Here is a 26,661-nt window from a genome sequence, read left to right on the forward strand (position 1 = left end):
TTCCCAAAAGTTTCCTTCAGTGTAGTGGAATTGTTTATTAGCTATGTGGCTTTTCTGAAGCTGAGTTTAAAAAAAACATAAAAAAGGTAAACCAAATTTCTGACCCTCTCTGTATGTGTTAATGTGGAGTTCTGTTGTGTTAACCTTGCAGCCAAGAAACATGGGCTGACAAAGCTGCCTCCTCCTCCCTGTTTGTCTCATGCTCTCTGCAGCTGAAGAGTCTGGAGATGTCCTCTGCACAGCCTGGGATTTACCATTGCTGTCTAAAATGTGGAAAACCATTGCTTTTGATGGCAGTGCCTTCAAAATAAAGGAAGAAGCATTTTTTTTTTTTCGCTAATAGTGGAAAGAGTTGCTACAGGTTGGGTCGTTCAGAGTAGCTGCATCTGTCTAGGTTGCTGAGAGAGGCAGAACAAGAACCTGCAGATGTTCCTGGTATCTGCCTGAGCCTTGCCTGCTGGTGGAGCTTGGAGCAGCAGATGAAGGAAGGGGAGGCTGAGGGCAGGTTGATAAGCATGCTGGGGCTCAGGGCTGGAGGAAGGGGTGTTAGCTGGATGTGGTTGAATTTGCTTTATATTTAGCCATTATTTTTCCTTATCTCTTTCAACACACTGAACCCAGCAATGATAATAATTCATGCTTCTTGTGTTTTCTGCTAAGTATATAAGAAGAGGACAGAAAAAGATGTAGTTCTGTATAGTTTTCAAGATATGGGGAAATGCCTACTTCCAAAAATACCATCTGCATTGGATGAAGTGCTAATAAAATGATCAAACTGCAGAAATCCTCTCACAGTTTTTTTCTGCTTCTAGAAGGTTTTTTCTGGTCTCTAGAAGGTTGCCAGTACCGTCTGATTCTTTTTCCTGCTTTCTGTCTGAATCTTCTTCCTGCTTTCCAAATGAAACAAAAATGCAGATTGCTTAAAAACATCATCCCCTACACTCCAGACAAACTGAAATTTGTTTGGTTGGTTTTTTTAATCCCTTAAGGTTAGTCTTAACTGATTTTCTTAGTAGTGTATGGAAAGACCTGAGCCAGGTTTTTATTGTAAGCCCTTTGCCCTGTGTATTGGTGATCATACAGTTTAGCTGAAAACCTATTAGACTGTTTTCTCTGTAGCTTCTGTTATCATTGTCTATCTTCTAAGTGTAGGAAAGTTGTAGGGCTCCTAACTAGTACTGTTAAACTTTAACATCTGTTACTGTAATACCAGCTTGTTCCTGTATAATATGATATTTTTAGTCTTTTGAGTTTTAAATTTAAATAATGTCAGAAACTAAAAATTAACACTTCTATAATTATTATATTTATATTGCTTTTATAGTAGGTGTGCTGTTCCAGAAATGGTATAGAAATAAGTAAGACAGTATAGGAAGTATAAGTAAGACTTACAGAAATAAGTAAGACATTGAAAGATTTTTTAAAACTTACCTTTCTGAGACAGCAGAATTGTTATCACATACATAGGAGAGACAGTACTCTGTATTATGATTTTAAAGGTGGTCACATTGATTTAGCATTAGTATTTTGAACTGCTTCAGATCAGGAAACTTTGTGGCACAGCAGTATTATTAATGAAATTTTAAATATATGAAATTGAGAAGGTTAGCTTGTATGATAGTCACCACATGAAACAGTGAACTTTATATAAAATTAGCGTGGTATTACATCAATTAATAGTAATAGGCAGAACTCAGATTTGTGGTGTTCTAACACAGCATCAGCCACCTACCTTGCAACAGTCCTGATGGCTTTCTCTTTCTACCACTAGAGAGGCAGCAGGATTAAGTGTCTGCTACTTTCTCAAATGTTAGCAGTATTATTCTTACCTATTAACATTTTCCAGGGTCTTACTGTTGTGACAGCATTGTGCCCTTTTCTTGAAACATCAACTTTTTCTGCGACCGTATTCCTCGGACTGTAAAGCTGTGTTAGACTGACTAATGGGTAGCCAGCAATGTGAGGTGACTTTGGCTTACAAGATAGGAGGGAAGATGTGAACTGGGGGGTTGTCTTACCTGAATTTGTTGTGCTTGGCAGTCTCTACTTTCAAGGACATCCACTGTGCTCTCTCCTGGTAGACATTGGTGCTAAGCCTTCCTGTTGGAGTGGGCTTGGGGTCCTGGATACTCACCATTAGAGATGGTCATTGCTAAGACTCTGAACTAAACTCAAAAACATAGGTGGGTCTTGCTGAGGAGATGCACACTTTGTGATCGAAACTCATCCTTAAATGGCAAGTTCACATTTTAGCAGATCATTTGAAGCAATTCCAGTTTATTTCATCTGGGCAGACTACTTTGTGTGATAGGCTTCATGAGAACATCGAGTGGGAATTTTTTTTACAAGCACCCTGTTATATGTTTTTATATAAACACTTATCAAGTGAGTTTTCTGCTTGTAAGGTGGCATACTGACTCCTTAGCAGGAAGGAGATATTTCCGGGTGTTTCTAATCTGTATTCTCCTTTGTTTCTTTTTGTCTCTTTAAAAAAAAGACAAAAAGAAAAAAAAAGAAAAAGAGCTTAACTTTTCTGAGCTAGTGGAGCTATGCAGAAATTCGTTACCACTAAACTGGTTTTGAGGTTTCCTGTTTGCAGTGTGTAACATCAGATACAAGGTGCTGGCGTGTAGCTGCAATTGTATTTAGAGATGGGGATTTCAGATATGTTGTGGGGCCGAGAGAAGCAAACACTGTTCAGAAGCAAATATTGCTCAGGAGTTGTCAGAGGCATCCGGCTGAAGAAATGAACCCCCAAACCTCACAACATTGTGCTCTGAGACAGTGATGGGCGAGACAGAGGGGTGTGTGGGGTCAGGCTGTTGGGGAACAGATCTAAATTGTTGGTTAAGATCAATCCTTTTTTTCTTCCTTGGATTTTAGCAGAAGGTATTATGTGAAAAAACCCTCACACTTTCAGCACCTGTAGGAGTGGGCTGGTGGCAGGGCACCTGTGATGCATGGGCCCTCCAGCACCTCCAATGTGATTAAACCTTCCACTGGGTTGTATCACCCTCACAGTTGTATCTGCAATTATTGTGGTTGGTTTTGGTTTTTTGTTGCTGTGTTTCTTTTTTTTTTTTTTTTTTTCCTCTGACTCATAAAGAAACCGAGTACTTTGCACCTAAGAACAAATGTCTTGGGACCTGCCAGAAAGGCTCCTGGTGTTGTCTGAGCCTTCCTTTGAAGTCAGCCCTGCAGCTGGGCCAGCCTGGCAGCTGGTTGTTAACCAGCCTGGGTAGAAGGGTAAACCTAAATCAGGTGCTTAAATGAAGAGAAACATGTACAGGAAAAGTAGTTTGTTCATGCCTGTCTTCCTTAAAGCTCTTTAATAAAGTGCTAATTGCACATCCATAATCTGCTAGTATGCTTTATGGGGTTTTTCAGGGTATCCTTTGTCTCTATTTTTCTTGAGGATTAGAGTTGGACTGATTACTCTTGGTATTACCAAGAGTGTGGAATTTACTAATTCAAATTAGTGACAGCTGTAACTGTAACAGAACTACTTCTTTGCTCCAAATTTTCCTCAGAGTTGATGCTAAAACTATAAAAAAGCTTTGTAGACAGTTCTGCTTAGGGTTCACTTGAAGACTGAAAGGGTTTAATTTTTCTTAGTCTTTTTTATTCCCTAGCTAATAACAGAGCAGAGAATGGTTGTCACTGTAAAATAATCTCATCGCATAGAACTCTAAATATTGAACATTTTTTTTTAATATCACATGCAGGAAGCCTAATGTTCTGTTTAATTCTGTACTTATTCTATTGCTAGTACTTGATTTATTCCAGATGCAGTTTAATAACTTTTTCTGGTTCCTAATGAGTTGAAGTGCACTCTTGATACCTTCACTTTGCATTTCCTGACTTCATCTTCTTGTTGTCAGTTTTTGCTTTCAAGTGACACAAGATAGGGGCCACAGAAAACCCCTAGAGCTTTTTACTTCAGTTTTCTAACAGGTTATTCTTTTATCTGTATGATAAATGCTAAATTTTGAGAGTAGGTTGGGAAATGTAATAAAACAGCTGTCCTTCATAGTGGATCCATTTATTTATATCTTTTTTCATGTTCATTCTCTACAGAGAATTCACTCAGTGTTTCTCTCAGCTTTGGAAAACCAACCCTCCTAAATTGCAGCAGCTTCTATTGACTGTGATTGTGTCTTCAGTGTGCACGTCAGAGTAAATTAGATAATAATCACTTGCACTTACTCAACCAGCACTTTTAGTTCAGTAGTCAATGTGTCCTAATGAGACCTAATAGTGAAGTACCCAAAATTAATTGTCAAGCTTCTGTTAAAACAATCAGCAATTTTAGGCATCCCAGGTATTTTTTCTTTTTTTTTTCTTTTTTTCTGCTGAGGCATTGGCTCGACACTTCAGAACTGCATAACTGGATTTTGGATGTTTGGTCACTTACATCTATTTAGCTGATTTTCTTTAAAGAGAGGATCAGTGTTCTTAAAAAAATAAAAAATTTTTGGTGCAGTGACCTCTTTCCAACGGAATGTGTCCTTTGGGGTGGGTTGACACATATATGCAGTGTTGAAATGTTAAACTGCAGAAGCAGTTAGGCAAGGTGGCCTTCATGTGATCCACCTCCCATTTGTCTGAGCACCAGCAAATAACCTATGTTACAAAAGTATGGAAGGGTTTTACTGGCTTTACCAAAGGGCAACCATTTTCCATAATTTGGCTAAGCTTCTTTACTCTTTTTATACCTCTCCGTTTTAAGGTTTTCTTCTCGCAATCATTACAAATAATATTTTGCTTGGTTCAGGTTAATTCTGGCCTTTACATAAAGGGGATTGTTTCCTGTTTCTTTTTCAAACATGCATGCTTCAAGTTTAAAAATGCTGTGTTCTACTGGAAATAGCAAAACGTATTACCAGAAAGTGTGTTCTTTTTCACATTTTCATTTAAATTCACATTTATTTATTTTTTTAATACCTGCCGAGTTCTGTGTTTGAGTTTGGTGCCTTACTGATCCCTGAGAACCAAGCTAAGCCAATCTATCTCAAATGCAGAGAGAGATTCACATTTAGATTCACATTTTTGAAATCTTTGGAAATGTCAAAACTATTATTCCAGGCTGATTTAAGCAGCAACAAAAACAACAAAAGTAACCACACACACACAGCAGCAATGAAGAAAACGTGAAAGTGAAAATAAGGTTTCAAACCTCCTGAAAAAGTAGGCAGTTTAACCAGGGATTGCCTCTTAATATGTAAGAAAGCTTCAGAAGATCTAATTCAAGTTAATTTATTACAGAATACCCAGTAAGCACAACCACTTACTTAGAAGAGAGGCCTTGATGGAAAGGTCAGTTGTTGTTTTTTTTCCTTCACAACTGTGTTACTGTAGAGGACCAAATATTGCCTACTTATCATAGAATCATAGAATTGGCTGGGTTGGAAGGGACCTCAGAGATCATCAAGTCCAACCCTTGATCCACTACCACTGCAGTTACCAGACCATGGCACTGAGTGCCACATCCAGTCTCTTTTTAAATATCTCCAGGGACGGAGAATCCACCACTTCCCTGGGCAGCCCATTCCAATGTCTGATCACCCTCTCGGTAAAGAAATTCTTTCTAATATCCAACCTAAACCTCCCCTGGCACAACTGGCCCTCTTGTCTTGTTGAAAGTCGTCTGGCAAAAGAGACCAACCCCCACCTGGCTACCCCCTCCTTTCAGGGAGTTGTAGAGAGTGATGAGGTCTCCCCTGAGCTGCCTCTTCTTTAGGCTGAACAACCCCAGCTCTCTCAGCCTCTCCTCATAGGGTCTGTACTTGCTATATATTATAAAAGATTAACCAAGTGGACACCAGATAGGCAGCCTGTCAGCAACATGTGTTTCAGGGTTCAAAAACCATTTTGATTTTCAGAGTTCGGGGGCAGAAGGAGAGGTTCAGCCTTCAAATACTAGAGGAAACCGTGATACATCATTAGTTATCATTTCACTCTGCCAAGACAATTAACTAAGATTGTATAGTAATTACATCTTATGTAATACTCCATAGCATCTGTGTTTTATGAACATCAGTGTCAAAGCCTCCATGTCATTTCTGTAGCTTTCTTTCAGTGTGTCTTAAGAGGACATTCAATTTCAGAACAGTTTGTTATCTCACTTGTTGTTTCCTATTAATAGAATTTTTGCATGTTCCCTTGGTGAGGGATTAAATTTGAAGCATTACTGTCAGTTTTTTATTCATCCATGTTTCTTTTTTGCCAAAGAAATTGTGAACAGAGAGAGCAATTGCTTCTTTTCTGACTCTGTCTTTAAAGCTCAACCATGCATCCTGTTTGCACTGTTGTAAGCGTGTCCCTGGTGTAATCCAAAATCTTCTTCCTTAAATTAAGAAGAGATGCTGCTTTTCTGCCCATTGGGCCAGATTGTTAAACTAGTGAGGGTTTTAACTGCTGGCAGTCTACAGAAGATTTCAGTTCAGGTGGAATGCTGGAATTAATCCATTTCGGCTTGTTACTGTGGGAGAAAGGGAGGTGGAGGGGGAAGGGGAATAGTCTGGACTTGGTAGAAAAAATAAGATCTGTGTAACATACAGTTTGATATTTAAAATAGCTTTAACTAAACACACATTTTAAGTGGAAAAAATCTTCAGCAGATTTACAAGTTTATGGGAGCAAATTTTCTTAAGTTCATCTACATTTAAGTTTCTGTAATCTCAAATGGTCTTTGCATGATTCAGTTTTAAGCCTTGGCTCAAAGTGGAATAGGTGACTTTTGGTCTTTGGTTTTTTTCCTGCCCTTCTTGAGTCATTGATAATTTACAAGATGTAATTGTTTCTTTTCTGAACTTTCTTCTGATAAAGTCTATACAGGAGCTGCAATACTAGATATCTAGTGGTATCTCTGCCTTAGGGTTAGCTAATAATTCTCACAGTCTTTTTACAACTGACTTTATCTTGGCTGGGTTTTTGTTCACAACCTTCTTTGTCTGGCAGATTTTTCAGTTTTTTCTCCTAACTGTGTTTTTTGTGTTGGGAACATTTTCATACGTGCTTCTGCAAAAGAGCAGCTGCTGCTGAAGACAAAACTTCTCTCCCAACACAACCTAAATTGGAGGGCAGAAACAAAGTGGCTGGAATTACCTGATCTAGATCTAAACTAATTGTAACATTTCAGCAAATACATTATAGGAAAAATAAATTAGTTTACAAACGCTACTAGCAAAGAAGGAAATGCTGGCTTTAAAAAAAGGTGTTTGGAATGCTGGCTTTAAAAAAGGTATTTGAAAGCTTGCATTGGTCACACAGTTAACTCAAGAATTAACTTTTAATGGTCTAGGTTGGGGAGTTTTGTTTGCTCGCTTGTGTAGTGTGGTATCTCTATTTTGGGGGATTTAATTTTGGTGGTTTTGTTTATAAAACTGCAGTTAGAAGTTGCATTGCTTTAAAAGTAAAGCAAATGACAGCTTCATACAGTAAGCCAAAACCCAGGGCCATACATGCATTTTTAACAGTGAAACAATTTTGTACTGAGAAATGGATGTCTTGCATTGTATGGTTTTACACTTTTGCATAGATATTTTAAAGTTTTCACTGGTGCTTTTTAAAGTGGGGGGTGTTATTTTATTGTGTATGAGAAGATTCTGTATTTCAGTGCTAGGACTTTTTAACTTTCTGAGGAGGAACATTCCAGAAGGTTTTGCACTCTTTAGTGATAATGGATTCTCATTTTCTTGATGTGCAAGAGTCTCATGTTAACATTAGAATCTGTGGGGGCTCTGGTATTATTTGTTGTGCAGTCTGCAAGCAGTATACTGAAGAAATTTCATGTTTTGAGTCCATGTCAAGTTTTTATGGGACACTGGGATGCTTTTGAATGTTGTATTATTGTTTTTTTCTTTAGGTTTTTCTCCAAATGTAGTTTTGTCATTCACTTCTACTCTTTTATTTGGCACACAGCTGTGTTGCAAAAGCATTTTAAAATTTAATTCTACAGCCCCCCTTTAAGTACAAATGTGTCCTTAATGACTTATAAGGAAATCTTAGCTCAGCAAATGTTACAAGAAGAACCTTATTGCCCTTGCTGGAGCCAGTCTAATGATGTAGCCATGAGAAAGTAATTCTAAGGACTTTAATACTAGTTCCCACGTTTAAAAACAAAATAAGAAAAAAAACAACAATCAAGAAACCCACACAACCCAACAAGACAAACAAAAAAACCCAACCCAAATCAAATAAAACCAAACAGTGGCCCCACATCCCTAAAAAAAAATAAAATAAAATAAAAATCCTAAAAAAAATAGCACAACCAAACTCCTCCACACACATCTTTAAATGGATAAATGTTTAGCTTCAATTACATTATGCACTTTGGCTTGTTATAAATCCTGTCCTCATTTGGGTAGGAATGCTTGTGCCATTAAACATTCTGCAAAACCCAGAGCAGTTCACTGACTTGGATTCTGCATGAGCACGCCCCTTGAGAACTTAGGTTTCCCCACACTCCTGCCAAAATTCCATCATCCAAGGGGTCTGCTTGTGAAATGACATCATTTCTCTGAGAGAGTGACAGTTTTCAGGGCCAGGTTGGATGAGTGATCTAGTGAAAGATATCCCTGCCTGTGGCCGGGGGGGTTGAATTAGATTATCTTTAATGTCCCTTTCAACCCAAACCATTTTGTGATTCTGTGACAATAACTGGAATTGTAGAAATTGTGTAGCTTGTGGCTCCCTGTCCTGAGTGAATTGCAGAGGACTATATATTTTATGTTGTCAGCCCTGACGTGGTGGTCTCTGCCTCTCTTCTGGCCTAACACTTTAGGGGATATTTGGCAACTCTTAAAACGGGGCCAATTAATTTTTGCTTGGGTTGTTTTTTTTCTTCTTCATCAGAGGGATGGGAAGTGTTTAATAGTTATCCATCACTCACAAGTCAATTATTTTGCCTAATGTTTTTTTTTATTTTTAATATACTGTAATATTTGTAGAGGATCTTAACCTACCTGTGTTGTGAAATTAACACAGTTTAGAAGAGGAGCCTGAGTAGCTGCAGCGTTGGCCAACTGCAGTCATGGTGTCTTGTTCCTTCATGTTCTCCGTGTCTCTCAGAATCGTAAGAATTGACTGTTTTGCAATTGCTGGGATGAAATAAACTGATCTAAATTTGAGGGAGAGGTTGTATTGACAGCACTGACATGCTTGATTGCAGTCCTCCTTTGGCTGCATCTGCTTATTGACCTGTAGGCTATCTGTCCATTTTTTGTGAGTCAGAACTGAGGGCAGTTTAATGGAGACTGTGGTCAGAGCTCAGGCTCCTCTGTGTCATTGTCAGAGGGGATTATTATTTCAAGGCACAAAAAATTTTGGAGGCTGTAGTGACTTATCTTGTGTGAAATCATTGCTGAAGTCACAGCCTGCTTGCACTGCTAAGGGTTGTGTGTTTCTTGTTCATCATAACCTCTTCTGTGTTCATCATAACCTCTTTTTTAATTCATCTTGTGAGTTTGCATAGCTGAGAGACACATTTTAATAAAGTTTTAACTGCTCTATGTTCTCTTCCGTTTTCTGAATGAGAACTTAAGCCTGTTGATTTCTTCTTCAGATTTTCAAAAATGTTGTCCTGCCTTGGCCATGAGGGGGTGACTTTCTAGCACTCTGCTGCTTTTCAGAGGTTTGCTGTCAAATAGTGGAGCAGCCTTAATTCAAACTTACTCTCCTAGAAACAAAAATTATGATAAGAGGAAAACAGTAAATTATAATAAGAGTGCACTATAGTGTCTTACAATTACAGATTAAGTATGGAAAAAACTTTTTCTTTGAAGGAGTTGGCCATCTAGCATGTAGTTTTCACTGCTTCTGCTGTAGCTAAAGGGAGGAAGTAAGTGTTTACAAATTGCAGAAGGAACCTTTTCAAAATAGGGATGATAGAACTTACATGCTGAACAGGATTTCTGAATGAGATTTTTTTGTTTCTTTTAATTACCTCTCTATCACATAAACTATCAGGTATAAGAGTTCATGGGGTTGTAGAGGCAACAATGTCAAATCATGTAAAGAAGATCAATTAAAAATTGTAGGTAACTTCTGAGAATTCAGATGATAAAATCAGTATGTGTTGATTAGCATTATAATGTCACTGGTACTGGTATGGGACTTTCCTCTTTCTTGCACACTATTATGCTCCCTCCCATTGTTCATGGTAATTACTGGGGTGCGTAGGAAAATGTGGAGGCATGAATCTGTCTGTATGCAGCTTTATGACAAATAGCATTGGAAGAGATAGTTGTTGTCACAGATATGTAAAAAAAAAATAAAAAAAAGGCAACTCATCAAATCTTAACAGAGCTTTGGATAAAGTTTTGGGAGGGGAAGAAATAACATGCAATTGAGGGAAGTGATGTGGGCACTCTGCTCTACCCTCCTGACTCTCATCCCTTGTGCAGTGAGCAGGCATCTGCCTGGGAGTGAAGGGGGGAGCAAAGGCTTCTGCTGCACAAAGGCTTACTGAAGGCAGTACTATCTTCTTGATGGGTTCCTTTACTTGTTCCTTTACTTTTTGGAGTATTTGAGCTTCCAAAAAAAAAAAAAAATTAACTTTATTTAAACATGGAAAACTTAGAGATAATGTGTTAGTCTGAGGGTGATGAACTAGGGTGGAAGGAAAGTACATTTTTTGAATGCTGTTATAATATTTTTTTTCACATGAAAACTTTGAATGCCAAGTATGAGATAGTTTTATATGTGCAAAGTTTTACATGCAAAACTGAAATGGATTTTAGAAATAATCTTTTCTTAATGTGTATCTGAATAGTATTTTATATACATTCAGAGGAAGCAAACAAATGCATTATGGCTAGAATTTATTGTCAAGGTGTTGTCATATTTTAGTGGCTGAAAAAGCAAGAAAGGTCAATATGGCGTTACTTATTTTTAAAAGAGGAATTCCAGTCTATGACTTTTTATTTTGTATGGCTTTCTCATTTCCCTACCTTTTGTTTATCTCAGTTGAAAACAAAGAACAAATTGAGTAATAATTGATGTAATTTACTGATGAGCATGTTCTAATACTTTTTTGCAGAAGGACTCCATGAAAGATGACAGAAGAAGTTATTGTTATTGCAAAGTGGGATTACACTGCACAGCAGGACCAAGAACTTGACATCAAGAAAAATGAGCGTCTTTGGCTATTAGATGATTCCAAGACATGGTGGAGGGTAAGAAACGCAGCCAACAAAACGGGATATGTGCCATCAAATTATGTGGAGAGAAAAAACAGCTTGAAGAAAGGGTCTCTGGTTAAAAATCTAAAAGACACATTGGGTAAGTCCTTTTGTATTTTGGAAGGAGTTCAGTAAGCCTTACGGGTTTCAGACTAAGAATGTAATGTGCATGCAGATATTTTTTAACGTGCTTGTTTGGATATTCTTAACTCTTAGCTGGAGGTGACATGTAGGTGGTTGAGGAAGGGAGGGGGAATAGTGGGGATGGGGGGAAAATCATGTAACAGAAAACTCTGTAACAGGTTTTCTTGCATTTCAGGAGAATAAGGTGTTATTTTTGTTTCAGTTTGTCAGAGACTGTGTATTTTCAGTGGCTAAAGATGTTTTCATTGAGATATCAACTGCTGAATCCTGTCCTCTTATCCCAAATCCTCTCAGAAGTAGAAGGATGTAAACGGGATTGTTCAGCACAGCTATCATAGCAAAGCTAAATGACTTATTTATAAATGGGATTATATGATGTGACTACATGTGATGTTAGGGGTTAAGTTTCTCTGGTCTGAGATGTTTGTCTGCTTCCAAGTCCTTAATATGTACTCTGGTTTATACTTGCACATAAAGTCTTCCTGACAGTGTGTCATACATATAAAATAATACACCTTTGAAAGACTTTGTGTCTATTTTGAAGAAGTGTATATATAAGACAGGTGAAGTAAATCTTTTTTTCTTTGCTTTTGCAGTGATCTGTAATAACTTTTAATGGGCTTTGGTTATGGCTAGAAAAGCTTAAATATAATGTTGAGTGATCATTTTGCATAGAGAGGTCAAAAAAACCCACTATTAGGTTTTATGTTTAGGTTTTATTATGTTTTAGGATGTACTGAATAAAACAAAAATAGATACACACCAGAAGGTGTTAAGGGGTTGTATTTTGCTTGTTTGCTTTTTTGCCTGTGTTTTGTGAAGTCTTACACAGAGAAAACCTACTCCATTCAGGTTTTGGTAGAAAATATTCATCAGAAATATGATTTGGAGTTTCACTTATTAGAAAGGTTCACTTAAAAATAACATGACAATGCCTAATGTAGATTTATCTGCTAGTGTTGTGTCTAACAGGTTAGATTTTGTGTTCACTTTTTCTTTGCAATGTCCTCCATTGCTGAGCTGCTACATGACAAAAAAAGTACATGAAGACTCAGGACTACAGGATGGGTGACAGACAAACAAGGTTATCACAAGACTTACCACAGTAGTAATTAAAACCAGAGGCCTTCCTACTGATAATCTTGTAACATACTCATTACAGGACCTTTGTATGAAGAATAATCTCCAACATAAGTAACTAGTCAAAATCAAAATCCCAGTTGTAACTTTAAGCCCCTTTTCTATATATGGGTTTATGTTGTTTGATACATATGTATATTTTGTCTTTGAGATACTTTATGAAAGGATTGTGTTCTGTTGTGATAATATATCAAGTGTTTGTGTATACTCGATATATTATCTGATGTAAATAAGCACATTTATTTATATCCAACAGAAATTAACAAGTCTGTATGCTGCAGAGTGCTTCACTTCGCTGCAGTGGTGACCAATGAAAGAGTGTGAGAACAGAGCTCGGTGGCTGTCACGGTTGAGCCTTCACCAGTTTCTCATCTTCTGAACCTCAGCCCTTTGCACCCATGCATGTGGGTTTTTTATGTTCCAAAGGCCTGCTTTTACAATCTGTTGGTTCCCCTATACCTTTTCTAATGGTTTTCCCTGTACCTTACTTGTTCAGCTGAGGCAGCAAGTAGCATATGGTGCAGAGCCTGGCTTTTTCTTTTGTGGTAACGTGTGGCTGCTAAGCATACAGAGTGCAAGGCATCTCTCATGCTCTTTTATTCTTGTACATCCTGTGATAGTAAGAAACTGCCTTGCCCATACCTAACCCACAAATTGGCTGAGGATGTTCTTGACACCCCCCCAAAAATGTTGGTGCTGAAGAGTATTCTTTTTTTAAAGTTTAATGGCTGTGAACTGCTTAGCATAATGAACCTTATGTCTGTGCTGTTCACCAAGTATTTTTCACCAGTTTTCTTTTTACCTTTCCTGACTTTTAGTCCTTGACTAAACTATAGACTTTAAGCCTGCTTGTCTTGCTGTACAATAGTTTCCCATTCAGAACAAGGGAGAGCATGTGTCCTTCCTTAGAGGATCCTTTGTTCTGAGCAGCCATCCTGAATTCACTTTTTTTTTTTTTTTTTTTTAAACAAAGGCTTGCAAATTGCAAGTGTGATGCTTTATGTAGTTAAACAGATTTTAAAAGTTTTGCTTCACCCATTGAAACAAGTTCTTAAGTTATCTTTACAAAAAGATGTCTGAAGTCTCATCAGAGATGCCTCTTCTAGGATCATAAGGAAATAATTAAATTACCTGGTAACCCAGAACTGATGGGGAGCAGTGGTCATGAGCACTAGCCCTTAACCAAATCTCTTTCCAACTTTGATCCTCAAGCTGCTACCAAAATATTAGGTACTCAACTAAAAATAAAAGAAAAATAATTTAATAATCAGTCAATAATTGATCATAAACCTTGTGAAAACTCGGCAGACCCTTAGCTTCCAGTGACAAGGCCAGCAGACTTGAAAGAGGGGGGCACCCTCTGACAGACCCGGACCCACCTTTCATACTTGTGGTGCTCCAGCAAATGCTTGCTTGTGTGGAGATGCACTTTTCCCTACCTCTTCCACAGTCAGTTGCATTTCCTTGTGTTCAAACATACTTCATCTGGAAGCATTGTTATCGCACAAATGATGTAGGGTGTTGTCTGTGATTGCCTGTAGCTATCTACCACTCTTAGCCTTAGCCACAGTAATTACTGGTGGCTGATTTATACTTACTTCCAGATATTCAATAAATAAGAAAAGTGCCAACGATAATTCAAATTGTCGCAGACCCCATAAGAGCTATTACTATTTAATTAATAGTCCTTATAGTTGGCTGGTGAAGATGCATCATCTAAATAGTTCTCAATCCATGTAGTCTGTGTTCTAATGAAAGTTTATGGCAGGAGTTAATACATTGCTGTGTGGTACATAAAGAGCTAAATATATACACACCACAAAAGTTTACAGCCTTTACAAAGTTGCCTTTATGAAGAAAACTTTTAATCTCATCTGAGAATAAGGTCATGCCTGTTAGATGATGGAAACTAATTTTCCCAGATCTCTATTGACTGTTATTAATTGAATCTCGGCCCTTGAATACTTTATTAATAGAATCCCATCAGCTTTGCTGTTGTTTGGCTTGAGGTTGGTGGAAGGTTAATGGGCACATGTGCACCTAGAACATGCAGACTGATGGTTTAAAATACCAACCTGTTTTCAGCAATGTCTTACAGCTTCTGGAATTTCCTGTATTTCAGCATTTTTGGAAAAGAACATCAGCAAATAAAATTGTGTGTCCAGTGCATATTAAAAGGCTGATTGGCACTTTTTAAGCTTATGGTCATTGAGTCAGTTACTTGAGACTGAAGAACAGCCCACCTCAAATGGCCCCATGTAGTTTCTGATTAGATACTTTTGGATAATCTTGCATCATTTTGCAGAACAACAGGTTTTCTGCACAGTTCACTTTTTTACTCCCCTTCTAAGGACTTACTCCTTCATACTGAAGCAACAGGTTTTTTGGTTTTGTTTTGTTGGGGGGTTTTTTGTTGCTCTGTTTTGGTTTGGATTTTTTTTAAATTACATTTTTCTGTTTTATATACATTATTTCAGTGTTCTTAAATCTTTTCCTTGAATGAATTCTAAAGGATACATAGCTGCAGCAGCTTGTTTTTCATTATGGAAATGTAGCATATAGACCACCTATTAAGGACTTTAAATGATTCATCTTCTCATTCCCTTTTTTGTCTTAACTAAGTGATACTCTGCATAAAAAGTTAATGGCAATTTAATCATTTCAAATTACTGTCTTCTGTTTGCTCCTATTGAATGAAATCTGGTAATTATTACTATTCTTAAGGCAAAAGTCAGCTTCCAGGCCAATGATTAAAATTTCATTTTCGTTCATTATAATGAAGTTTGAAATAGTTTCCTTGTACAGTATTTTTTTCTTGTGAGAAGGGTATTTTTATATACATTTTGAGTAAGGCTTACTAAGTAAGAGTCTTAGGACATGCATCTTCCAAACTGCAATTTTCTGTAACATTCTTCCCATGCAGCAGGGGTGGGAAGGAATTCCCATACCCTTTTGGATGGAGTGGGTGTTTGCCAGCACCACCCCCAGAGCTGCCTCTGAGTGCAGCTCCATGGATTTCCCCCTCTGCAGCAAAGATGATTTCTGTGCTTGCTGGCTCATCTCTGTCATGCTGAACAGAAACCTTATCTGAAGGAAGCAAAAACAAGTAAGAAGTCAGTAGTTTGTGTAAGTAAACAAAAACTTTTGCATTTTTTCCATCCCTTTAAAAGTAATTTTCTTGGCAGCAGCACAACTCCCCAGGCAGCAGAGTGACATGGATGACTGATGTGTGTGATCCAGCAGCAGGGTGCCATTTCCATGGGAATCCATGATTTTCTGAACATTACTGCCTTTACTTCATAATCAGCTCTGCCTTATAGTGCTGGCTTAAAGGTGTCTTGCTCCCTTCAAAGAGCAACCACATAAGAAATCGTGAAGAAATTTCCACTGATTTCTTGGTGTAGATGTCTAGATGTCCAGAAAAAAAAATACATCTTTTTTAAAAAAAAATTTTAAAAGGTATTGAAAGAGATTAGACACCAAGAATACAGGAGAAGCCTTGGCAAAATGTGCAGAAACAACAAAAAAAACAAACCAGAGATGAGCATTGGTAATGATGGCAAGTAACAGTAATCTTGCAGGCATTTCAGAGATGTTTAAATTTCATAGGTGACTCTTCAAATGACTTCTTTACTAAGCTTCTCAGTAAAACATTTCCATAACTTCTTAGTTTTAATTCACTCAGTGTGCCGTATCTTCCCACGGAAAGTAAGAATTTCTAAATTAAACATGAAGTACAGGAAAAAAAAGAACAGAAGCCAGTCCTTGCATGTGTCACTGTTCTACCTAGTACGTGGTTTCACAAGTGTTCTGACTGTCCAAGAGCTTTTCTGTTGCTTCCAGGAACACTTGACAGTTTTACACATCTCCCCCTTTCCTCTGGTTATTGTTACTTATTTGTATGAAAAGGGTTTTTTTATGTTTATAACTTTGTATTTTCCCATTTGAGAGCTAGGTAATACCACCTTCAGCATCCCTTTCTGGAAACTGCTGGGGAAGTTAGCTCTTTTTTCTCTAGACAGTTAGTGCTTAATAACAAGCAGAAATACCTAATAGGTAATTTTTTAATGCCATGTGTTCTTTAACATTAGAAAGCAGTGTTGGTCAAGAGATTTTGTGTATTTCCATGTTAGTTACCAAGATTTCAACTCAACTTTGTTAACATACCACTATGGTCAAGAAATCTCATTCTCCAAATAATTGATAAACCTGTAGCTTTTGGTGTGTGGATTAGTGGGGTTTAGTTCTTATTTTGGCTTTGAGTTGTTTTTTGGGTTTTCATTTCTTTTGTTTTTAAATATTCTAGCAGCCCAGTTTCAGTAGTTTTGACATGGCATGTCTAGTAGATTCAATTTTACACTCATCAGATTGCTTTTAAGTCTTCTGAAATTTGGTTACTACTCAGGTCTTTCACTGGTGAAGGTTATTCATGAGACTCTTTAATTGTGAGTTTTGACTGAACATTTTCTGGTTCTTCAGGACTAGTTTTTAAAAATGTAACCATGAGAAGCGTACACAGTATTTTTAGCACAGTTCTAACTATAAATTAAGTTTTCCATTCTTTTTGCTTGATGAATTTGTGTTTGTTTATCAGCAGGGTGCCTTAGTTGTTTCCAATTTTATGATTTTCTGAACAGAATGTGGGTGATAGATTTACTGCAGAAGAAAAGAATGGTGGCCATAAGAATATATGTGGTATTATTGTATAATAAATAAGCTGTTACATGGCACAACTTCTTTGGCCTTGTAGAGCTTGTTAGTAAAAACAGAGCTGCCTTGTAAGACAAATGGGATTTATTTTAATCTCTTTAGAATTTCAGGTTCCTGATGTTGTTGGGCTTCCTTGTTACAGGCCTGTAGGAAGTGATAGTTTTTCCACTCAGGAGCAGGCATTAAATAAATATGTTTTTAAAAAAATAAATAGGCAGCCTTCAGAACTCCCTACATGATGAAGCTTTTTGTCAAATTTGTTATTGCATATAAAGATTTCTAGGAAGAAATTATAGGTAGTCTTTTGTTTGGTCAAACAACTCTAGTTGAAATGAGCAGTAAAATCCCCTTGTAGGAATTCAACACAAATTAAAGTATTTTTCCTGTGTCACTTTATGTTGTTTTGAAGCTTTCTAGCTTGTCAGAAAACACAGACCTGACAGTAGTGGCACATCTGTCTTGTCTCTTGCAGGACTGGATGAGGCTAAGTAATCTGTATTGGCATTTTAAAGCAGTCAATATTAATTTAAGTTCATCTTTGCAGAGAGGAATTGGTTGAGGCTTTTGTATACAGCACAATTATTTGCTCAGTTTCCTTGAACCTGTGTATTAAAATAGCTTATTCAGCAGTTGAATTTGTTCTGCAAAAGCACATTCTCTGCTGTGCTTCATCCTGGTTTTGAGTTGCATTGCTCAAACTAAGAGGCAGGGTGGCAACAGTGGTGAGTCTTTGCCAGTGATGAATATGAGGAACATGGGTTTGTGGTAGTGAAAGAAGCTCATGGGAACTCTGTTTAGGTGTAGTGTCTGATGTTTTGAAAATAAAAATAAATGCTGGAACAAATGCATTTATTCCATCTTGATAGTAATGATAGCCAAGTCTGATTGTGTGGTTGATTGTCATTAGATGCTGAGAAAGGAGAAATGGGAGATGCTCATAATGATTTCCAGACACAGGGAGGACATTTCTTCCTTTCTCATCTTCAGCATGTGGAGTTAGGAGCTGGCAGTGCTGATATCACTGGACTGATAGTAGATGAATTTTACAGTAAGAAACTCAAATGCTTTGCTGCTTTCTGCAAAAATACCTGCCTCTTCCTCCTCATCATCAAAACTTAGACTTACCTTAAGCTGCTGTTTTCAGTTCCTTGATGATCTTCAGAGTTCTGGAGACATACTCAATAACAGTAGCTCTGCGTATGGAAAATGGTAGAATGCTGACACCATAGAGTCTGCTATTTCACTATCAATTTGATATATACATGATGGCAGGAGCATATATTAATTTTCAATTAGTTTTACTATTATGAATGTTAAAATAGTTACCCAGAATGCAAAAAAAATTTGCAAATTTATGATTATAGGCTTACTGTACACCTGTCAAAATTTAAGTATCTATATGTGTGTCAACTATGTCCAGTGAACACAGCATCAAAGGAACTGCTTTGTGGAAATAAAATTAGGCTTTCTGAGAAATCCCAAATTATAATTTCTAAAGGAATATGTGCTTAAGAAGGAAAAAAAAAATCCAGAAGTACAAGGCAGACTAATGCAAAAAAACCACCAACAAAAACAGCACCACAAACAAAACACAAATTCCATGTTTTTTTGTTACATGTAGCAAAAAGACTTGAAAGGGAAAAAAAAGGAACCGATAATCAGGAGAACTGTAGGAACAGATTAATGCTTCTCTTAGTGCTTGATAACAGACTTTCTCTTCCAGGTGTGTGCATCAGGGCCTTTACTTGATTCAAACTGAAAAGCCAAAAGCAGCAGTGGAAAGAGAGAAACAGAACCTGCAGCTTTTTGCAGTGCCCCAAGCTTCAGTGCTGTCTGGTGATGAGAGAAGTAGCTTGCTCTTTTTTTTTTTTTTAGTTTACAATTGCATGTTTTACATTCTGCTGAAAGTTTACCTTATGTGAATTATTTATTGGGTGGATTATTCAAAGGATTTGCTGCTTCAGGAGTTTGTAACAAACATATAATGGAAACCGTGATGTGTCCTAACATTCATCAGATTTTTCTAATATCACAGCTGCTGTAAAATGTTGCAGGCTGAAAGCATAAAGAAATCTTGCTGGGTTTAGTCCACATTGATCAATTTTGTTCTTTGTATTCTGTGAAAAAATTTTTGCAATAATTACTTCTCCCACCCCATACAGTGGGTGCGTGTGCCTGTTGGAGGTACAACAAATTTGACGTTTACGGATTGTAGAATGAGCCTTTATTTTAGTCATAATTATGTTTTGAAAAGACAAATGTATTGGCTTAACTCAGTGTGCTCTGTGTACTGGCACCATGGGTGGTATTATTCCCCCCTCAAATGTCACATTAGAGGACCCTTGGTTTTACCCCTCTGAGACAGTTATGTTTTGAGATGTACTTGTGTTTGGCTTTAGAGCAAGCCCAAAAATGAGTTTTCAAGGTAGTTTTATTGTTCCCTATTGAAGAGTCACCTCATTGCCTGTAGCTCTTCCTACACCCTGTTCCAGCCACAGAGGCAGAGCATTAGCATCATAGCATAACTCTCCTAGTGTTAAAAATTCATCTTTATACCCTCATCTCTTTTGATGTTTCATTTTTTGCATAGAATAAAATCCTTCAAGCAATCTACTGGTTATGTCTCTTCTTCTGAGGCAGTGTAACTGCAATATGGTTTTTTTCTAAGAAGTGCCTTGTATTGGATTTCTTGGGTTGTGTTCCCTTCTGTCCTGCTCTCCCTCAGATTCCTGGGGGGACCAAAGTCTGCTGAAGCATCAGAACAGGAACCATGGTGTGGATCAGCACGTTTCACTCTGCTCCCTGGGTTGGACCTGTCCCATAAGCATCTGCTTATGCTGGGATGCAGTGACCAACAGCTCTTCAGAACAGCTCTGGTCCCTGTTTGCTCTGTGTTCTCTCACCTCCTTTAGCTTCATGTCCTAGTGCAGGAAGGTGGTAGAAGAAGAAGAAGCTGTCAACAGTAGTTGTTTTGGGGGGTCTTTCATATACCTTGTTCATATACCTTGTTTGGTCTGTGTAGTTGGATCACCCTTCTAAAAACCAAACTGAGATGACCAGCAAAAATCCATAGCCTGTGTATGTGCTCTCAGGGATTCTATTTTCCAGGTAATTCCAGTGACTCAAAGGGTGAGCTATTTTTCTCTCTGTATTGAAGTGACACCAGCTGCTCTTTGTACACTCTTAGCATCATCGGGAAATTCTTCTTATATAAGTGTTGGTATTTCCTCCAGTATAAACCTGGAAATAATTTTTTTTTTTTTTTGAGGCCCTGGGCTGCCTTAACAGACTCTCCCAGAGTCTTTTGGAGTATTAATTTCTTTCTTTTACTGCCTGTGGTCCCACTCAAGTTCCATTGCTTTCTGTTTCTCAGGTTCTTTGAAGACCTGAACAAAAAGGTGGCCATTTGTGACATGTTTTCATACCATGCAAACAAAATTTCTAAATTATCATTCCTTTAAAAAAAACGAGCTTTGTCTCAGAATGTATGAGGAAAGATTTCCTTCTTTTCCTGAGTCTCAATGTTTTGTGGGGTGTGTCCATAAAGCAGGATTTGAGATGCATGCAATGTATACCCAGCACAAACCTGATACATGAGACAGAATGCCCAGCTCTGATGGTTTTAAGGAGAAGGGTTCCAGTGGCAGAGGTGGCTTCTTTGTGAGTCACTTCAATGGTAAACATGATTGCTTATTGACAAGTAGCTTTTGTAGTCTCAGGAAAACAGACACTTCTCTTGATGAGAATGGGTTATCAGGTTTGGTGAGATGGACATTCAGGGGTGCTGTTTCTACTAAGTGACTATTTGTGGCTGTATTTTGCACCAAAAAATTGATTTAGGGCTTTGGCTGTAAACCATCTAAATTGTATATATATATATATTGTGTGTGTGTATATATATATATATATATATATAAAAAAAGAAATGGAAAATGTGTTTTGACATAGTGAAAATGCCATTGTTCTCCTTCCTGGGCTCTACCAATTTACAAACCTGTTAGATACTTCTTAAATGTTCTTTTGGGAAGTTGTTCTCCATAACATGAGATTGATTCATTGCATAGATTCATTACTTCTTAATTGATTATTAAGTTCTAACCTACAGAAGAAATGATTTTGGTCTTGTGTAAGTTGTGGGGTTTTGTGTTTTGGTTGTGAAAGACAGACCTCAGAGGCTATTTTGTTAAATGAGCCATTTTCCCCTGTTACTTCCCCTTCAGTGAGGGGGAAGTCTGGTTTTTTGTATGTAGTTACAAATAACCTGAGAGCCCTTGATTGATGAAGATATGGGCATTGCAATTGAGAGAGGAAGTTAATGAAAATTTAGTATTTACTCTGATATCCTAAAATGAGCTTTGAATAAAATCACAGTATCTATGACAGGTTGCTAACGAGTTCAGAGGTTTCCAAAGAAAAAAGTAATAAATGCCTTGGATTTTTTTGTAAGATGCTATTTAATGTTTGAAAACATTAGTATAGTATAGCATTGTCATTCTGACCTTGCAGCAGAATTACTAAGGCTTTACATCATTCTAGGTGTTGGTGTGGGCCAACAGGAATAAAACATTTTAACCTCAAGGAGCAACTGACCATGTTAGGTCCAGGAGGGACTATCTTGAGCTTTTTGGTGCTGTGAGATTGCCCTTTAGTCAGTATTTGCATTTTTTTTTTCCTAATGCAGTTCTTTGTGTTGAGGGGCTGTGTAATTGGTGGTTTCTAATTTATTTGTTCAGGTTTGGGCTTGATGATCTGAACTTCAGTCTATTTATTACACCACACCTATAAAGCCTTTCATTTGCATGTATAGAATTGAGAGCAAACCCAAGCCAGCACGAAGTGAAAAGACCAAGTCAGTACTATTATCACCCATATTCAAAATATGATTATTCTGTCTTGGTTATCTAGAAGAATCTTTACACTGGAGGGTTATCATTTTACACCAGGGTAATCTGCTTTGTGCTTACTGCATTAATTATTTTTAAAAAAAATTAAAAATTGAGTGTATTCATGTTAGCAAGTTGGATTTGTGTCCCAGGCTGTCCTGTGCACCTCTTTTACTTAATGTCAATGTGGAATAGCTAAATGGCAACTGTCTCTCCATTAAATGCTGTAGGAGAAGGGAATATAAGCTGTTGTATACTGAGGAACAGGGGCATGTAGTGGGGTAGACAGTTTCAAGCATCTAATGCGTGTTAGGGATTTCTTTGTCCATTAGTGTCTGTGAAGGAAAGGTAAAATGGTGTAGCTTTCCTTCTCTACATCAAGGGAACAGAAAGAACTGGAAGTCCTACAGGCATACCATATGTTTTCCCTATACCTATAATGTCTGCTCTTAAGATGGTAAGGCTGCCCTAGGCTTAAGGTAGTCCTGATTGTATTTTCTTATAAGGGCATCCTACAAAATCAAGAAAGCATCATTAACAAGATTACAAAGTAAGTGAAAATATCTTTAAGTAATTTCTGTTTGAAAGTAAGGGCTGTATCTAAAGCAAGCTGTCTTAAATTTAAATTTGTAGACAGAATTGGAACCACAGATCTTGAGAAACCCTATTCACTTTAAATGCCTTCTATCTGAGACTTGGACAGCTGTTTTCCTATTCCACAGAGGATTTAAAATCCCAAGGCCATTTTAAATTTGCCTAGTAAGACTTCATCTACTTGGCTTTCTCCTTGGGATAAGAACATTTATAAGGTGGTTGGATCGTGTGTTGTTGCTTTTGGAAAACTCAGTTCACATATGTCCCTGTAGTACATTTTCCATTTTAACTTCTTCCTCTCAAATGTTCTGGGTACAGGAAACTGGTAATCTTATACTGGAATTTGAACTTACAGATAGGCTTGTTTAACACAGTGGAAATTACAGTAATTAATGCAGTAGTTGTTTTTAATATGTTTAAGTTGATTTCTTTATGGAAGCCTCCACATTAATTAGCACTGGATGTGTGGGAAACTTTTGACACAGTTTTTTCCTGTATTTGAAAAACACAGCCTGGTTGTTGGAAAGTCAGAATTCTACTTCGACGTTTAAAAAAGAGTTTCCATTTTCTGGTTTGGTTTAGTGCAGCTTCTCTTGAAGAAGATACAAAAAGTCCTTAATAGAGATGTAAGGCTTCATCTCTTTATCACAAATACAAGAAGATTTCTGGTATTTATAGCAGTGTACTTTAAAGAGAGCTGTTGATGGAGATGTTTCTTCTGAAATACTGACTTCCATGTGCATCTTGGTCTGGAATGTTTGCCTGGAAATGTAGGGAGAGGAGAAGAGGTGGGAGTTTGCAGACTGAAAATGTGCAGAAATGTTTGGGTTTTCTTTCTGCCTAATATAAGAAACTTCAGTCTGCTAAATCCCCTTTTAATAAAGAACCAAAGGCAAGTTAATTTAAATTAATAATAGTAATAATAATAGTAAGAAGAATAAGAAGAAGGAAAAGAAGAAATAAAATGTCAAGCTAACTTAATGTCCGATCTGGACAGCTGTAAAGAAGTTACATTTTTATCTCTGTGCTGGACAAATGAATTTTTTTAATACATATTTTTGTTTGTTTTAGAAAAGACACTGTACACTGTGCATACTTATTAGCTGTATGCATTCATATGCATTATAATTCAGAGCCTTAGTGTTAGGAGATTAATACCTTGTTTGGTAAACAGAAAAAAATCATTTTTTTAACTGGATATTTGTGAGGCCAGATAGAATTGCAGTTCTATGTAAATAGAGAAGAAAAAATAATGACTTTAAGTATTTTCTATAAAGTTTGTTTAAAGCATTAAATAAAGGTTACCTTTAAATATAAATGAGTTTTGCTAAACTTGCTTGTTTCTACTGCATCTAACATAAACCACTTGCTATAACGAGAATTTGGTGTCACCTTGTCTTTGAAAACTTTTAGAACTAGATGAGCTGTTCTTTAAAACTTGGGTTTATATTTGAGGGAAATAAAACCTATTTCTATCTCAGCTAGACTGATATCTTAGATTTTTCTTTAAGTCAGTAAAATCAACAAGTTGTTAGAAAAAAAATCGTTTCCATTCCTTCAGAGATGACTTCTGTTACTCGGTGTTTGCAGGAGCTCTTGCTCTAGGTATTTATACTGGGAATTCTCTTAGCTTCTTTGTTTGACTTCCTTAAATTTATCAGCCTCAAACTTGTTTTGCTTGAATGTTTCAGCAGTTTAATTGAAGTTGTCTTAATAGATTATAGTAATGCTAAATTTTTCAATCCTGGCGTGCTTTGTTTGAATTTGAATTATAAGGAGGTTATTTTTAAAGAAGAAAATCATTATTTTAATGACCTGATCAAAATCAAGATAATTTCATAACAAACATACTGTACTTATGCTCTTTTTGGTGAGTTCTGTAGTTTTTTGTAACCATAAAGCAAGTAGTACTGTTCAAAACATTTTATACCAGAAGGAGAAGGTACAGAAATTAAAATTTTAGTTAAGTTTTTTGATGATTTTTTTGTTTTGGTTTGGTTTTTTGGGGTTTGTTTGTTTGTTTGTTTTTTATTGTTTTGTTTTTGCTTTTTTAAATTCAGAGAAGAATGGGTGGTACTTTAAAGCAATTCCAGTCTCTGGGTAGTTTGGAAACGAAAGATCATTTATTTATTTTTTTATTTCCATAAATAAATTTTCTAGCCCTCATTCATCTTATGCTTAAAATCCATGGTTTGACAGCCTGTGCAGTGAGTTGCAGCAGCCTGGATAAGATTTAAGGCAGAAGCTGAAGGAACTGGTTCCCAGGATTTTCTCACTTTTTCCTCTTCTTTTAAACACCTTTGGGTTTTATGTCGGTCAATTTGATGCTGAACAGCTTTGAACTCAAGAGAGTTGTTATCATGTGCAGGGAGGGAGGCACTGAGCCCCCCAGAGCAGAGCCCCAGCCCATCAGCTTTTGGCAGAGCCCTGTGTTACACCCGGAGGTTTGGGTGCTAACCTGACAGCAGAGCAAAACTCTTTGGGCTGCTTTGGGCAGCCTGGGAGCTGACAGGGAGCCAGGAGGCAGGGAAGGCAACAGGGATCACTAGTCCTGCCTGCCTTTCCAAGTGGGCAGAGCATCACATTTCTGTTTCTAGAGGATTTAAACAATAAAGATATCTACAAAAATTAAGTTGAGATATAAAAAGAAATATACCCCTTTTTTTACCCACCTTTGTTTCTGACTGTACATAAGCGTGCTTTTAATCAGCTCTAGTATCAGTTCCTGTGTCTTGACAGGATAATTTAGGTTTTTAATTGAGAAAAAGCTTGTTTTATTTGTAAATAAAGTATGAAAGAAAGTAGCCAGCAGTATTTGATGTACTATTAGTTCAAGACATATATTTGACCCTTATCATACTTGCGTTGTTTTTTTGTGATTTAAAGCTTTGTAATAAGACATAATAATTGATAGAAAACTCGTTTCAAATATACAAGGTTTAGTACATGATACAAAAATCAGTTCTGACTTGTTATTAAAAGAATCTATTAAAATACATAAATAGAACAATGAAAGAAGATACATAAAATGCTGATACTCTAATTGCCACAGGGAGAGGGAATGTAACAGCATTGAAGAATTTGTTATTGTATTTCTAGCTGTACATTTAGACTTTAACTACCCCAAGAGTGGTACAGGATGTTTGAAGGACACTGTTTAGGAGAAATCTAGTCCCTTAAAGAGGAAACAGTTTCCGAGAACTCTGTTGCATTGAGATGCTTTTGTCATTGGTTTTGCACTGGCTTTTATTGTCACTTAACTTGGAGGGGGTGTTTCTCCTTCCCTAATTGCTTTTGATATTCTAATGAGAAGTTGTTGGAGGCTTCTTAAGCAGTTGTATCTGGCATATTTAGTGGTACAGTCTCTTTCAGAAATTCAGTTCTGGATTGAGGAATTCTGCTTTGGCAATAGTTTACTGTTGCCTTTATGATTCCTCAAGTCAATACAGTTTTCTTTTTCTGAAAGGTGCTTTTTTTTTTTTTTTTCCTGTCAATTTGATGCACAGATAAGCTACAGAAAATATTTCTGCTTATGACTGAGGTATTAAAATCAGAGAATGTTTTATACAAGATAGATCTGGAGAATTCAGATTACACTAGTTCCACTTGCCAACTCTTTTTTAGAATCTAGCTTTGGGTATTGACTGGCCTTTTTTATATACAAAATATGTGAAAATGGAAAAGTCAGTTATCTGGGGTATCAAATGAACTTAAAATTATTTTGGAAAAGAAATGCAAGTGTATTTTGTCTATTTAAAGTTAAGTACCACATGAGATGTAATAAATTTAGGAAGCTGTCTTGGGAGGAGATGGTAGACAATTTGGCTGCAAATATTTTCAGTGATTAGGGCATGTTATTTTTAAATAGAACTTTATAAAATAAATTAAGTATGGGTAAGCCTGCAAAGATGCATTATACAGACACATCAGTGTCACATCACATTCTTTCACCTCTGACGATGAGCAAAGGCAATTAAAACACAAAATGTGGTCACTTACCAGTTTCA

At 37.0% G+C, this 26,661-nt stretch overlaps 1 protein-coding gene across 2 annotated transcripts in view; it reads left to right on the plus strand.

The window, feature by feature from the left end:
• NCK2 (NCK adaptor protein 2) overlaps positions 1-26,661 on the plus strand; it is an 85,233-nt gene that overhangs the window by 44,113 nt on the left and 14,459 nt on the right. Inside the window, exons 3-4 of one of the 2 annotated variants that reach the window (XM_030467919.1) lie at positions 5,266-5,316; positions 11,042-11,283. In XM_030467919.1, coding sequence (XP_030323779.1) covers positions 11,058-11,283 — 226 coding nt within the window. In that variant the 5' untranslated portion in view covers positions 5,266-5,316; positions 11,042-11,057. The remainder of the gene's footprint in view (positions 1-5,265; positions 5,317-11,041; positions 11,284-26,661) is intronic. The other variant, XM_030467910.1, reaches the window with a different exon arrangement.

The sequence above is a fragment of the Calypte anna genome, chromosome 1, assembly GCF_003957555.1.
Source record: "Calypte anna isolate BGI_N300 chromosome 1, bCalAnn1_v1.p, whole genome shotgun sequence".
Lineage (NCBI taxonomy): Eukaryota > Metazoa > Chordata > Aves > Apodiformes > Trochilidae > Calypte > Calypte anna.